We start from the raw sequence: 15,728 nt of genomic DNA on the forward strand, positions 1-15,728 counted from the left end.
ATTGCAGGTGTGAAATTTCACGCCTTGTTAAATGAAATAACACTTCCTGCAGCTATATTTATCAAATAAAATCATTATTTAACGATTATTTTTAACTTTTTAATGTTAGATTCGTATTTAAGTGGAAATAATTAATTAATATAAAAATTAAAATTCTTAGAGGATTTTTTCCCCATTAGGTGTTGCAGAAAAAGGCCCAAGGAGTTAAAAAAGCAATTCCTAGTTATTTCGTACGGTTTCGAGTTATTTTCTACGTGAGACTTTTTTTATGCGGTCCCTATTCACCGCATAAAAAAATATTTTTTTAATTGTGTTGCAAAAACTATTTTTTATAGCCACTCGTGAAGTTTCGCGCGATTTTTTTTTATGCATTTTCTTTTATGCGGTCCCTATCCCCCGCACAAAAACAGGTTTGACTTTATTCTTAATAGCTTACTAATTTGCTACTACTTCAAAGGACTCATCAGACCAGAGTTCTTTAATAATAATAATTTTAAAGTTTTCATATAAAAAGATCAGAGAATACTAAATAACAAAACTAAGAGATATATCAATATTTATCCTTACTTTTTATTCTTCCATGTATCGAATAAAAATTGTATAAACAATGTTTTAATTATAATTTAGTTAATAAGTATATCCTTGATATCTATTACATTTAACTTAGAATTTAAAGTCTTAACAACTACATTAATTTTTCATTTATTCCAATGAACCACCAGTGACCGAGTGGATGAAACCATCTTAGTGACCAATGGACTGGCCACGTGGAATTTTACGGTTTGCATTACGTGTCTAACACCTAAATAGAGGATCTAGCCTCTATTTACGTGTTAGACACGTAAAGAAAACCGTAAAATTCTCATAGAAAGTCCGTTTAAATGTTACGTTGTATTATTCTATCAATCTAACTCATTCCAATCTATATAAACCAACTATTTTCAATATAATTCCCGACAAGAATCATGATTTCATATAGTTTCATTTTGAAATTAAAATTAATTATTTATGAAATAAAACTTTAAAATTTTATAAATTAAACGGCAGTATATTTCATTTACTTATGATTGTTGCGATTAGAATTTAATAATATCTAATTCTATTTAATATTATTCACTTATTAAAATAGTTTCATTTGAAATGAAATATAAACAAAAATTACTTGCAATTTTATTTCTCATCTTTTTCTATTAAAAAACAAAAAACCTAATTAAACATTTAAAGATTAAACTTAAAAGTACAACAACCAGATTCTTCAATGGAGATACCGAGTTTGATACCAATATCATGAATTAATGACGAATTAATTTGAAAATTTCCAGTTGAAATTAATTCGTCAATTTTGAATTTTGAGTTAAGCTTTAAATTTTATTTTATCACTTTATTGTTCAAATAAATTTTTTAATAATTTAATATTTAAACTCTTTGTAAATGTTCTCTTTAATTCAGATAAAATCGTTATAATTTCGATATTTTTAAATTTTTAATACAGACATTTCACAGAATTTATTGGGGTATTATTTTAAATATTCCTTAATTTAAAATCTTTATAATTCAGATTAAAGTGAATATAGAATTGTTAATTTAAAAGATATAAAAATGAATACTTTAAGTTTAAATTTGCAATTAACACTGCGATTTTATAGTATTATGAACAATAATACTTTTTTTATGTATCTTAATGCTCTAAATTTAAAAAATATGCAATCTTATAATGTTTAGTGTTAGCTGTTCTTTTCAATTTATTTAATTAATTACTTATTAAGTACTTTTTGGCCTACCAGTGGCCGAGTGGATTAAACTACTGAATACTGGTCGTGAGTTCGCAAGCCGTCGCGTAGCTTTACAGTCTTTATTCACGTTTGTAACAGGAGTATCTATACCCATCGTAGGACCAGCTCACAATTGGGTTGCCTAGTGGTGAGGAACGGGCCACACGTGGTTAAGATCGCCAGGAAAAATTCTTGAGGTTGCTCGTCTTGGTTCGATCACAGAGCTAATGCCTTACCCGCATCCTTCATATTACTAAAAAAATTTTAATTTTCTAGCTTTCATGAGATATTTTATAGCATAAAAATCCAACTATACAAAAATATAAAAGAGATAAAATAAAATTAAAAGGAAGAAAATCAAAAAGTTAATTTTTAAACTTAAACTAAATGCAACTTTAATTTATATCTTAAAATTTTAATCGAAATAATTTTGTATCTGAACATTTTTGTTTGTTCTTAGAAAAAACACAATTTTTGTTTTGTTTTGTTTTTTAATTTGTTACGTTAAAAAATAAAATTGTTATGTTAACAATTTTATTTTTAAGTTAATAATAAATAAGAAAATAAAACGTTTCGAATCGAATTTAAAATTTAATTCCGATCATTTAAGAAAAGTAAGTCAAATATAAATTATTCGAGTCAAGATAATCACTTAGATTTGTTTATAGAATAAAGATTCTCACTTCTATCACTCTCTTGGGAATAACAACCAGTCGAATGTTTATTTTTCCAACTATTTTCATTCAATTTATAATTAAAAATAATAAATTTTCCAGTATAAAATTAAATAAATATAATTAAAATCGTGTTTTATTTCAATATATTCAAATAATCGTGTTTTTATAATTTATAAAACTATTTGCGCTATCATTAAATATTTATCTTTAAAACTGTAATTTTTTTTAATCTTTGTTTTAATGAAATAATAAATAATTGGAGCTTAAATAACTCGAAAGTGTGCATATTTTATTTTAAAAATTAAAGCTTTTAACATAATTAATTACCACTGTTCTTTGTATTCATCTTTTCAAACATTTAAACCGTTCAAAACAAAATTTTAAAAATTTATTTTGAGCAACGTGACACAAACTTCTTCTCCATTGGTTCGAATTTTGTCACGAGAGAATCACGCAAAACGTCATTGGCTGGTGCGTTTCTTAATAATCGTGTCACTAAACCGAGAATAAAAACTAACGTTTCGAGTAAGAAAGTGGTATATTGAATATAAAAAAAAAGTAGGAAAAGAAGATTCAAACGCAATGCCAATTTATTAATTTCGTAAATTAAATAATAATCTATCTTCGGTAATGTCAAACCATCACGAATATCTCTTATAGAGATGTATGGTTTGATTTTAGAGAATTTAAGTCAGTATATAAGTTCTATTTACGGAGACGACAAATGGGTGGAAATTCGGAAACTTGCTAAAATTGACCCACCGACGTTCAGTACTCATCAAGTATATCCGGATAATTACATACCACGCTTAACATCCAAAGCTTGTAGGGTAAGTAACATATTTTTTTAATGACAGATATTATTTTATTTTAGTTACAGCATGTTGATACCCTTATAAACAATAAATGAAGTCAAAAAATAACTGTAGTTTATTTTTGTCACGTATTTATTTTATCTACAATATTTTAAATATATCTAGAATTTTTATAATTTATCACCTAATATATAGATTTATTTGTATTATTATACTATTATTTTTGATAAATTTTTATAACTTTCTAATTATATTATAGTAAATTTTGTGCTATTATCATAATTGTAATTAAATATATTTAGTTAACTAATTATACCGTATATTATATATACGAATTGGCTTACTGAATAAATTTTAGTAATTTGCTTATGTCGCTTATTTTTTGTTGGATATTTAAAAAATTAGATACGTTTACTATAAAAGCATCTACTTTTTAAATGACTATGGTTTGTTTTAATATAATTTTCATTTTATTTAATCATTAAAAACCTAAATATTTAATGCGGCCAATTTTACACAGTTGAAATCTATAATAGGATTTTTATCTTAATTCTTCTTATTTAATAATTATTTTTTAAAATATTTTTATGCTGAAGTCTTTTGTAAAGTTTAAAGGATCGATATTAAAAGTTCTCCGTATCAGCACTTAATAAACTGATCTTAAGAAAACGACTTGAGTTTCATATTTTTAATGGCCCATTTGATTATTATCAGTTACATTATTTCTAAAATTCATTAGATATATCTCTCGATATCATTTAATATAATTTTACTTGAAAAAAAAGAATTAAGATAAAAATATTGGTCCTGATTCTAACGAATTATTCATTTATTCCAGAAATTTAAAAAACCTTTTTATATTATACTACTATAATATATTATACGTCTTCTTCAATGAGTAAGTAGATGATAACGCTATAGACCAGGCCTGGCCAACCCGCGGCCCGTCACGTTAAATTGTGTGGCCCGCTAAGCAATATTATATATATATTACAACTTTTGTTTCCCGTTATGTGTATACCAAAACAATTAAATAAATGAAAATTTGCGTGTGTCATTGTTATAATGCGCAAGTGCGAGTACGAAATCTTGGTATAACAATAAAATCTTATTCATTTTGTATTTGTTTTACTTTTTAAAAAGCATGTTTGCCTAAATTGTGGCCAATCGTAATGTTACGCGTGATCAAAGTGCCCGCGAAACAATTTGGGTTAGCCAGGCCTGCTATAGACTTATATGCTTGATGCAAAAACTTTCTGTGAAATATTCATATTTGACTAGAATCACAATAAAATGCTAATGATTTTTCTCGTTCTCAATAATTAATCATGAGTTTAAATCAAATTTAATGTTAGTTTCGTTTTACTTAGTTTCAGCGGGTGCAATATCGTTAGGGCTGGATTTGCACATAAGCTAAACAAGCTGGAGCTTAGGGCCTTCCCATTATGAGTCTAAGTTTAAGGCTTCACATTTTTATGTGCATCTCTATACTTGTTGGGAAAGGGCCTGCTAGACGTTATAACTTAGCGCTTGAGAGGATATTCAGGGATGGGCTTGGACCTAACGTCTAAGTCCAGCTCTGAATATCCTCTCAAGCTAATCAAAATTAAATGCCTATGGCAAACTATTTTAAATGATTATCGTGTAGTTAATAAATATTAAAAAATTAAATGTTATTCAATTCTTACAAATTTTGCTTTAATTTTATAGCGGGGTTATTTAATGTTATAGAACAATAATTGAACATATGTATAACTCTCACTTGACGTGAAGAAAGGAATAATAAGAGATTAGATGAATATTCTTGCATTTTAAAATATAAATTTATAGATAGAAATTAAAAATCGTTATGGAATATTAATGAATATAATATAAGTATATTTACTCGTAAATTTAGTAAATAGAACAAAAATGATGCAGCATAAAATGGCTTAATAAATATTGGAATCGCGCAATAATTTATTCTTAATTTGTTAGTTAACAATAATTAATAAAAATATTAAATTCATATATAATAAATATTAAAATAAAGAAATGACGTTATAAAGTATCAGATTATATAATTGCGTGTTTAAAAACATACATTACAGTATAATATTTTATTATTTTCTATTTTTTCGTAGCTTTAATCTTTCTTTTCCTAACACAACCTTACGACTTAAAATTGTTTTATTGTTAATTTAATATACAAAAATATATAAAAATTAATACACTTTTGTGTGGGTTTTTGTATGTTGGAGTATTTTCATGTATGATGTTGTAAACTAGTTTGTATCGTTTCAACGTGTTAGTAACTCGCACAAGTTGTTTTAACGATCTAAAGTAATAAGAAAGAGCTATGTAAGTCGGAAATTAGAAACTTCGAGCGAATTCGAACACCGGTTTTCAATGTACTGTTACTCTAGAGGCAGGATTTTATTTTATTTTCAGATAATGTAGAAGTAAACATCCTGAAAAACGTGTAAGATTTAACTTAAATCTGCAACTGATAATACAAGAAAACGAAGGAAGTCGTATGTCTTGATTTGCATTTTGATTTAGATAAAATTAAATTCTATTCCAGAAAGGAAATGCGGGATAATAAATTCAAGGTCTCTGACGAACTTGTCGACTTACCGAAAATTCGATCGCCATCGTGTTACTTAACCAGATGTCACGCGTGCCAATTTTTCTCATAATCCATCACAAAACTACGTATCAAATAATATTCTTTTTCTCTACTACTTCCCTTCGTTTTTTTTTTTTTTTTTTTTTTTGTATTAATTTAGCGATCTAACATTGTCAAAGAGTTTGTATCCTAGCAACAAGTGTCTAGTTGGACATTTATTTAAGCCAGACTTAATTTAATGGCCGCTTGCACCGACCGAGCGGCCATATTTCAATTCTATTATGTCGTCTACAAGAATAGATTGGATGATAAACACTGTTCGAAATTTCGAGACTACAATCTTATGAATTTGTATCCCAGTTGTGACGTTAAGTGGCGATAAATCCAAACTTTACTTTCTGTTATTTAAAATTTAAGAAAAAAACAATGGTGAAATGATACATAGACCTTTATTCAAATTATAAAACTGGAAATCATTTAAATTTTTGTTTTTTGGAGCAAATTTAACATACATTAATTAAATGTAGGCTATAGGTCGCGAAAAGTATATATATATATCATAGTACACAACAACGAGGAGAGGAGGTCAAAAGTGGCTCCAAAACTGTACACATAATTAATGGACAGCCGTAAACTATTTTAAAGAAATAATCACTTTTTAACGTACTGAATAAGTAATGCATTACTATTGAAGTCGCGTTATATATTACAAGATTTGGCTCCAAACTATCATGGAGATCGCGTCCTACTAGTTGAAAACTTTCGTATATAAGCATTATAACGAATGGATTACTGACAAGCGTAAATATTAACAATTTACAATCCTCGAAGAATTAACTATTAAGCTAAATTTAAAGTATTAAATATAAAAGAACTAAGTTTAATATTTAATAGTATATTAAACATAAACTCAATGCATATATTTCAACCTTTACATTTAGTTGTAAATTATCGTAATGAATATAACAAAGAATATTTTCAATTATTTAACTTATCGTAATGTAATACAGTTTATAATAAATTATTTCTTATATTATTTTCTAACACTAGTTAGAAACTTCCTAATACGGTAAATACATACAGATGTGAAAGACGAAGTTGGTAAAGTGTTTGTCTTATGAATAATATTCATACTTCGTGCCTGTATACGATTATTACACACAGGCTTAACGTTTTACTATATTATCAAAGAATATGAAGTTCCTAAATTTGAATAAGCGTGTAAAAAATATTTAGAATGATCATCTACTTAATGATACTTATTTGCAGATTGAATAATATGTGATATTCTAATGTCCAATTTCCTGAAGAATATTTAAATTCGAAATTATTAAACAAAGTGTATACAAGATCTTATGTTTTTTCTTGTCGAGAAGAGTTAAGCAATAAATTACCACTTTCACCCTCCTTAGAAAGTGTCACGTTGTCCCCCGTTACCATAGAAACGCCCTCAGTATTCTCTGCAACATTCAACTCGGAACTTTTCTATTAGTAATACTGCTTAGTTAGAAGGATAAAGTGGCCTAGTTTGCGGTTCGCCTTTTTAATATAATCGTCTCCGTCTATCTAAGTCCATAAACGAAACAAAATGAAAAAGAAAATAGTAAATACACTTATATGAAGATCTATTGAATTCTTTCTATAATTCATATATTTTATATTAATTATGCAAATGATTTTATAAAAGTTTAATATCAATTGAAATCTTTGTTTATATAATTTAAATTTTTAATTTTGTTTTGAATAATTTATAAATATTTGAGCAATTTTTTAACATACATATTAATTAACAAGTTTCTTAAAGCTACAAAGCAGCATTTTCACTTCACAATTTACAGTAGATAAAATTATTTTAAAATATTTTAATAGTTTATGAAATTTAAATCGTTAAGCTTTAAATTAAGACTTTAATATAAGTTATTTGATATTGATTTAATAAATTTTGTAACTTTTAATTCATTAAAAATATAAAGCTATAGAAGTATTTTGTCTAATTTTACGTGAATTAAATCGTATTATTTTGTGTAAACAAATATAAACACTGTTTTTACGTCGTATAATAATAGTTTTTCCCCTCTCATTCAGGTTCTTGGCGTTTCAGAACGAGAATTCTTAGAAGCAATGGGAGTATTTTTCGTATCCTTCGTGGGTCAATATGGTTATGATCGAGTTCTATCGGTGCTCGGACGTCACATGAGAGATTTTCTGAATGGCTTAGATAACTTACACGAGTATTTAAAGTTCAGTTATCCAAGAATGAAGCCGCCGTCTTTCTTTTGCGAAAACGAAAGCACCACGGGGTTAACTCTTCATTACAGGAGCACTAGAAGAGGTTTCTTATGGTATACCATAGGTCAGATTAAAGAAGTAGGTCGGCATTTCTATAATACGGAAGTTGGAGTGGAAGTGATGAAAGAAGAAACAATCTTTGACATGTTGCATGTCACCATGCAACTCAATTTCGATAATAGAGCGTTTCAGACTGATTTAAGACAGAATGTGCAAAGAGTGGAAAGATTTATGCTACCTGTTAAAGCTGGGTTATTTCTAGAGATTTTTCCTTTCTGTGTAGTTTTCGATCAATATTTGATTGTTAGGACAATTGGAAATAGCTTACAAGCTGTCATGCCAGATACCGTTGGAAGGAAGATACCAGAAGTATTCGATTTAACTAGACCTCTTATTGAATGCACGTGGACGGCGGTGAGTATATTTAATAAATAAATTTAAATCTAAGCTTAAAATTTAAAACACAATTTGTGATGGTTTTATTCAGACTCGCCAAATATAAATGCGTTTTAATATAGTGAAATTATTCATTTCATACTATACCTGATCATATTCAGTCAATTGCAGAATTTAAACAAGAGAGCTTACACGACTTTCCTGGCACTCATAATTTACAAAGCTGAAGTTATGTGTGACGATATATGTTTCGAGATTTTATTTTAAAGTAATTTTTATATTATTAATTATTAATTTATTAAAATATCTTTATTCACAAAAAGGGGATTATCCCTGTTACAGGGGGTTGTACAAAATTGACTTGTAAATTTTTCGTATTATTAAAACATTAACTAGGTTATTAAAATTTAACAGTCTTTATACGTTGGTTTTATATTATTTCGTTATTAACATAAATAAAAACAGTTATTTTAACAAACACAGTAATATAATTATACAATAATGAAGTTATATAATGTTGATATATTTTGACATACTGGCATAGATTTACAACATTTTTGTAATCTTAATGAAATAATTATACAGAGAATAGAGATCATTTTTATTTAGGTTATTGAGAGAATTTCTATAATCTTGGGATGAATCACTTTGGAGTATTCGAGGAATGTTGAAAGAATCACGTACATTAGAGAGATTTTGACATTTCTGAAGTAAGTGTTCAATTGAGAAGTTATCGAATTTGCACCATGGGCAATGATTGTTTGATAGGTCAATATAGAAATTATTGATATAAAGGGAATATTTATTTAGACGTAATTGTGAAATTAGCCTTTTCACGTTGAAGTTAATTGATTTTATCATATAAGGTTGTACAGAAGGTATTTGTAAAATTTTTAAGTACCAGGGATGATAGGTATTGTGATTTAGGCTATTTTGATCCATATTTATAGATTGAGCGATAGCTGATTCCATTAACATAGTATATCCAAATTTCCAGTCCTGAATATTATCTTTGAATAGAAGATCTGATACTCCAAAAGAATTTAGTATTTTATTTAGTTTAGTTTGCCAGAGTTGTATTGTAGTTGATTTTTTACTGCTTTGATTATTTCGTGGTGCAGAAAGGTAATATTACTGTCAGATTTGAATTTTAAACGATAGTAGAATTTAATGATACGTTTTAAGAACAATGGATAAGAGCAGATACGGTTAGTTTCGTGGCGAATTGCGTAGCCTGGGACAGTTCTTTCTAAAGTGAAAAAGTTTGCCAAGAAAGTAGATGTGAAATTTTTCTAATTTATATATATAATCGAGACTCCATATTGGGGATGCGTATATATTATTAATTATTATAAAGAGGCAAAAGACTTATCTTTTAGGGTAGGAATGAGTTATTAAAAAAATTGTAAATGCTAATAACGTATAAAACTTTCATTAAGTCTGATCCTACTCAAGATATGTAAAATGACCTTCACTCTGTCTCTCTACCTCTTGACATTTAACTATCAAAATTTAATAGCATCAATGTCCCATGAATAGAAATAATCCTGTCAAGTTTCAAAATTTTTGATTCATCCAGTCCTGAGATATATTGCAAAAAAAAAAAAGCCAACACACGTTTACGTTCGAGAAATGCAAAAAGACTGGAAGGTCAAAATTTGACAAATCATCATCCTTTCTTTATATTTTATTTTATATCAGCTGGGGAAGTCATATTAAAAATTTCTCAAATAAATTAAGGTAGTTTTAATTTTAGGATGAAAATTATAAATTGAAATAATTGTTCATTTTCTGAACTCCCATCAGTGGTCGAGTGGATAAAACTACTAAATGCTGATTGTTGGTTAAGGCCTCACCAACGGGCTAGCATGTGAAGTTTTCCAGGTTTTATTTACGTTTCTAACACCCAAATAGGGGCCGGTTTTTTTGTATAAAGTCCTGTCAGGAAGTATTCCCTTTGGTAGATAGATTTTGAATTGCTTTGCTGTATCACATCAAACCAAACATTTTCTAAACTTAACACAAATTTTTCATATGAATTTTTATGCGTTGTATACAGAATATATTATTTTCACTTTGAATATACTTTCTATAAATAAATATATGTATTCTTTATTCTTCCAATACTTTTAATTTATAGGAAAAGTGTGTGTTATTTTATCTTTCGAACATTACTAAAATGATTAGATTCGTTTATACATTGATTATAATATTCATTTAGCACATAATATTTAGCATATAACGAGCAATTATTCATTGTGACCAATTTATTTAACTTAAAATATATGCTCTCCACCTCAAATTAATAGAGGCTTGCCCCTGTACATCATACTTTTCCTTTAACAATAGAGTCGTGCCGGTCATCTATCTAACACCTTTCAGGGAAAAATTTTTGAATCGAATTCACGTCCAGACCGGAAGTTCGTATATAAGTAATCAGGGCTTCCTGCCCCTAAAGTTCCATATCTGATCTCGGATTTCATCTGTCTAACTCCGTTCTCGAGATTAAGAAAGACAAACGAACGGACGACAATGGGAAATACAAAATTTTCAAATTGTAGCCCAATTAAACTATTTTCTGTTTTTATCTAAATCTTGTATACATAAAATGTATGTTTAATGTTACATTTATTAATAATTCACGTGCACTTAATCGTAATATTTAACTTTATATTTTAAATCTTAAATAACCTATTTCTGAGTTTTTTGTGAAAATTTTTTTATATATTACTAAAGAAAAAGAATATAAAGAATTATCATTATAAAAACATACTTTTTTTAAAAAACCTCTTCTACTCTTTGACCATCAAGGAGTCTTTTTGGTTTGTTTGATTCGATTTGGTTTTATTCGTTTAGGGCAGCGGTTCCCAACCTTTTTTTGACCAGGGACCACTTTGATTTCATTGTTGTTAGCAGGGACCACAAGGTTTAAGAAAAATAAACTGTGTCAATCTAAAAATAAACTTTTAATGAAAACTTTTAACATAAGTAATCGTTAAATTCGAGTAACATGCTTTAACAGTACTATTATAATAGAAAACATTTTTAGTGAAAATTAAATTCAGTTTGTATCAATGTGAGAATAATAATTTAAAATGAATAAAAGTTTTAAATCTTTCGCGGACCATATTTTAGCTCTTGCGGACCACTGGTGGTCCGCGGACCACTGGTTGGAAACCGCTGGTTTAGGGCAACATGACACATGGGCGATGTGCCGAGGGGGATGCTTCCCGGAAGGATTTTCTATGGGAAACTGACCCCTATTTAGGTGGTAATTTACTAACGTGAAGAAAATCCGAAAAACTCCACTTGACTAGCCCGTTGGAGCGGCGCGAACCCATGATCAGTGTCCAGTGGTTTTATCCATTCTGCCACTGGAAGGCCTAAGAGGGCATTGTCGCGCTGTTCATTGTTTTTCAGCCAGGCTCATAATGAGAGTGGCCGCATAGTGAGAAATGAGATTCCGCATTCCGTACAGGGGGCTCATGAAAAATTTTTGAAGTTGTTTGTCTGAGTACTCCAGAACGATAGACTTTCTTTTTCACATAGGCCTACGTTTTCACAAAATGATGCTTTCTAAATTTGTGGTGTCATATTGTATTGCATTTCACATAGCATAATTTATACTCTTGAGTTACTATTTCTAATTTTAAAAGATAATGATGCTTATTTCAATGGATTGATATAAACTCAGTTTTAAAACAGTTTCTGTATTTCACGTCATATAAGACGCACCTCCATTCAGCATAAAATATTTAGGAATGCAGTATTTAGTGTATTTATGCTATCCCGCACAATCATATAACTATGACAAGATGTAACATAGATAGTAACATATATATACTGTATTAAGTGTTGAGAAAGGTTACCGCTTAACTTTAAAGAGTTGGATACGCGTAACAAACGATCGATTGATAATCGTCTTACGTTACTTAACTAATATTTACAATAATTCTGTTTTAAATAAGTAAAAGTAGTGATAATAATAATAATATGTTTAATTAAACAATAACTACAGAAAAACCTCTACCTAGTCTAACTCGAATAAAAATGAGTTTATCCTATAAGAGTTCGGAACTTTACACATAAGACGCAGAGCAATTTTCGAGCCTTTTTTTTTACAAAAGTTGCTGCTTACATGCTATAAAATACACAAGTATCAACTGTAAAAAAAAACAAAAAAAAACAAAAATGTAATCAGCAGGAACACTGAATTCAGGACAAAAATTCAGGATAGAATCTTGTTCGAAGAAAATATAGCTTATATTCAGTACAGTATAGGCTATATATTTCGCGAGACTATCGAATTACAGTTGAAATACATTTTGACTTGTTATGAATACGTTCAACTAGTAACGGAACCACTACGAACAACAGGGTTATTACAGATAAGATTGTTCGACTCCTAGAAAGTAAGTAGGTCAATTTTACTGCTCACTAAGGGCACACCAGTTGGCTAAGATAAGCAGACACATATATTAAATGTAGTAACTGTTAAATTAAAACTAAATAAAAAACACTCAAAATACCACAAAACGTTATTTAAAATATTACAGCTTTATTTTTAAGTAGTAAAGCATGCAAAAGCACTTAAATTTCTTTAAAATTTTAAACTTTATAAGTTATTTATTTCTTTTAAAATTTATTATATTTTTAATTTCTAAAACATTTTTATTAAAATATTTTAGAAGTTTAAACTATAAATTTTAAAAGAAATGAGTGTGTAGTAATTAAAAAATGAGTTTTTAACAAAAATAAATAAACATAAATAAGTTAACATAGATATTTTACATGCGCACATATGCAGTATAAATGAGTAGTAAGATTATTTGCAAACTAATATAATTATTAGCATTAGAAATCAATTATAGTTTTTTAAAGATTATTTTGATAATATGATGTGTAAAAATTGAATGACGAAAATTTGTTACACGTTATTTACGTCTGCTGTTTCAATTCATGTTATGTTTATACAACTTATTATATACAGTATTTAATTAGTTATTTTCTTTTTGTAATGTTTTTGTAAGTTATACTAATTAATGTTTCACAAGTAATTAATATAAATTAGTATTTAATTAAAATACATTTTTAAATATACCTTGTAGATATATTTTTAGTATTATCTATATCGTTCGAAATGTAACAAATTTCTCACAGATTATAAAATAAAATAAACTGGAATGGAAAGACATTTACTTTATGAATTTTTAGAACGTCAGATGTAATGTGGCTCCTCTTTACAACTTCGAAAGTTTTCTTAAAATTCTTGTTAGAGTCATTACATCCAGGAGTAACAGATTTTCGGCATTGATTTATCTATTGAATATTAAATAATAAGATATTTTGTTATTTATATCATAATGAGATTGAAACATTTTAAAATGGTACCGATAATAATGTTACTGTTAAGCTGCAAGACCATAGACAAAGGGAATGAAACATGTTTTGTAGCGACTTTTAAAACAATAGCTTCTTTTAATATTTATTATTTTTAAAAACACACAAATTCGCTTATCCTAAAATTAAAGCTGATGCTGAAGAACTGATTATTATATAACAATAATATAGTATAGTGTATATCAATATCAGAGACCGAAATGTGAAACAGTATTTAACAGTTATTATATATATTTAACAGTACAAATACATTGGGAGGAGAGTTCTTTATGTCTAAAATGTTTTACTGCTGTAGAGATCAATACTAGTCAATGAGATCCAACGAGATTTAATCAGACAACTCCCAGATCTCTCTCTAACTTCACAAAAAATGATGTAATTTCTGAATCCACTCAAATTCTTACTTTATCGCCTGTCATGTAAGATGATTCCTACTAATTAAATTGAAAATTAAATATACCGTATTCCGCATTCTGTAATGCATCTTTTTAAATATCTATTTTAAAAAATTATTCTGCTTCTAATAAAAGGTTGGATTAAAAAAAATCTCTTTCTGTTTTAAAGGGGCGTCTCCGTAAGCCATTCACGGATTTGGTTATCAAGGAGTACTAAACCGATTTTAATTAGTTTTGTCACAAGGGTAGTGTTTGATGTAATAATGCAGTCTTCCAAACCATTTCATTTCAAGGACCATAATGAACGAGTTATGACTAATTGAATATGGAACTACTTCTCATGATAGACGAGTAATACAATAGTTCGGACGCATGGACGCCGATCTGATTGAGATGAGAGGAGAAGCGAGAGGTCGATGGTGTGTTTGTTATCTACGCCGTGATACTGTAGAGTGGTTTAATATCAACAGTGCTAAATTTTTAAGTATTACGAACAATTTTCACACTAGTTACATCATATTATTGATTATATGAATACTGTTAAAACACATCAATATTTTAATGAAACTTATTGAGCTGCAATTTGAAAAAATTATAGACCTATAAATTCCCACTGTCGTCTGTTTGTCTGTCCTTCCTTAATCTCGAGAACGGTATTACAAAGATAAAAGTTAAGATTAATTATGGAAATATTTGGGGTAGAAAGTCCCGATTAACTATGCATAAATTAATAAAAAGTACATAGAAAGACTAAAACGTCTTCACTTTCTCCATGTCCAATCACCAAGAACAATAGTCTTTCACTGCAGAGAAAAAACTATATAATATGTATAACAGGGGTGACCAACAAGTCGATCGCGAAGCCATTTTGGTCGATCGCTCGCGATGTTACAAGTATAACATATTAAGTCGATCGCTCGACTTAATATGTTATACTTGTAACCGAACGCAACGTGTAAACGTAACGCGCAAACGCAACAGTATGCATGCAGTTATTACTCGACTCATAGAAAAACACAGCCATTTAGCTTGAATATTTGGTACTGTCATACGTCAACCAAGAAAAATATCCCAGTATCACTAAATGTAGCGAATATATTTATTCTTATTTCGGATCTATATACCTGTGTGAATCGGAATTTTCATACTTAAAGTTAACGAAGACTAAACAACGTTCTGATTACCATACTGAAGACTCATTATTACCATCTTTGTCAGGATATACACCTAATTATGATTCCTTCCTTAGAGACATGCAAACTCAGTCTTTCCATTAATATTAAGATAATAAAATAAATTCCAAATCTGTCTTTATCTGTAGGTAATTTGAATTAATAAATATTGTTAATAATTACTCATGTCGTTTTAATTTCCCT

General features: G+C 28.3%; 1 protein-coding gene across 1 annotated transcript in view; it reads left to right on the top strand.

Moving 5' to 3' along the window:
• Positions 1–3,111: 3,111 nt before the first annotated feature.
• LOC136982855 (soluble guanylate cyclase 88E-like) overlaps positions 3,112–15,728 on the top strand; it is a 36,979-nt gene continuing 24,362 nt past the window's right edge. Inside the window, exons 1-2 of the mRNA XM_067279392.1 lie at positions 3,112–3,279; positions 7,958–8,575. Coding sequence (XP_067135493.1) covers positions 3,112–3,279; positions 7,958–8,575 — 786 coding nt within the window. The remainder of the gene's footprint in view (positions 3,280–7,957; positions 8,576–15,728) is intronic.

The sequence above is a fragment of the Centruroides vittatus genome, unplaced genomic scaffold, assembly GCF_030686945.1.
Source record: "Centruroides vittatus isolate TY-2023 unplaced genomic scaffold, ASM3068694v2 contig_866, whole genome shotgun sequence".
Lineage (NCBI taxonomy): Eukaryota > Metazoa > Arthropoda > Arachnida > Scorpiones > Buthidae > Centruroides > Centruroides vittatus.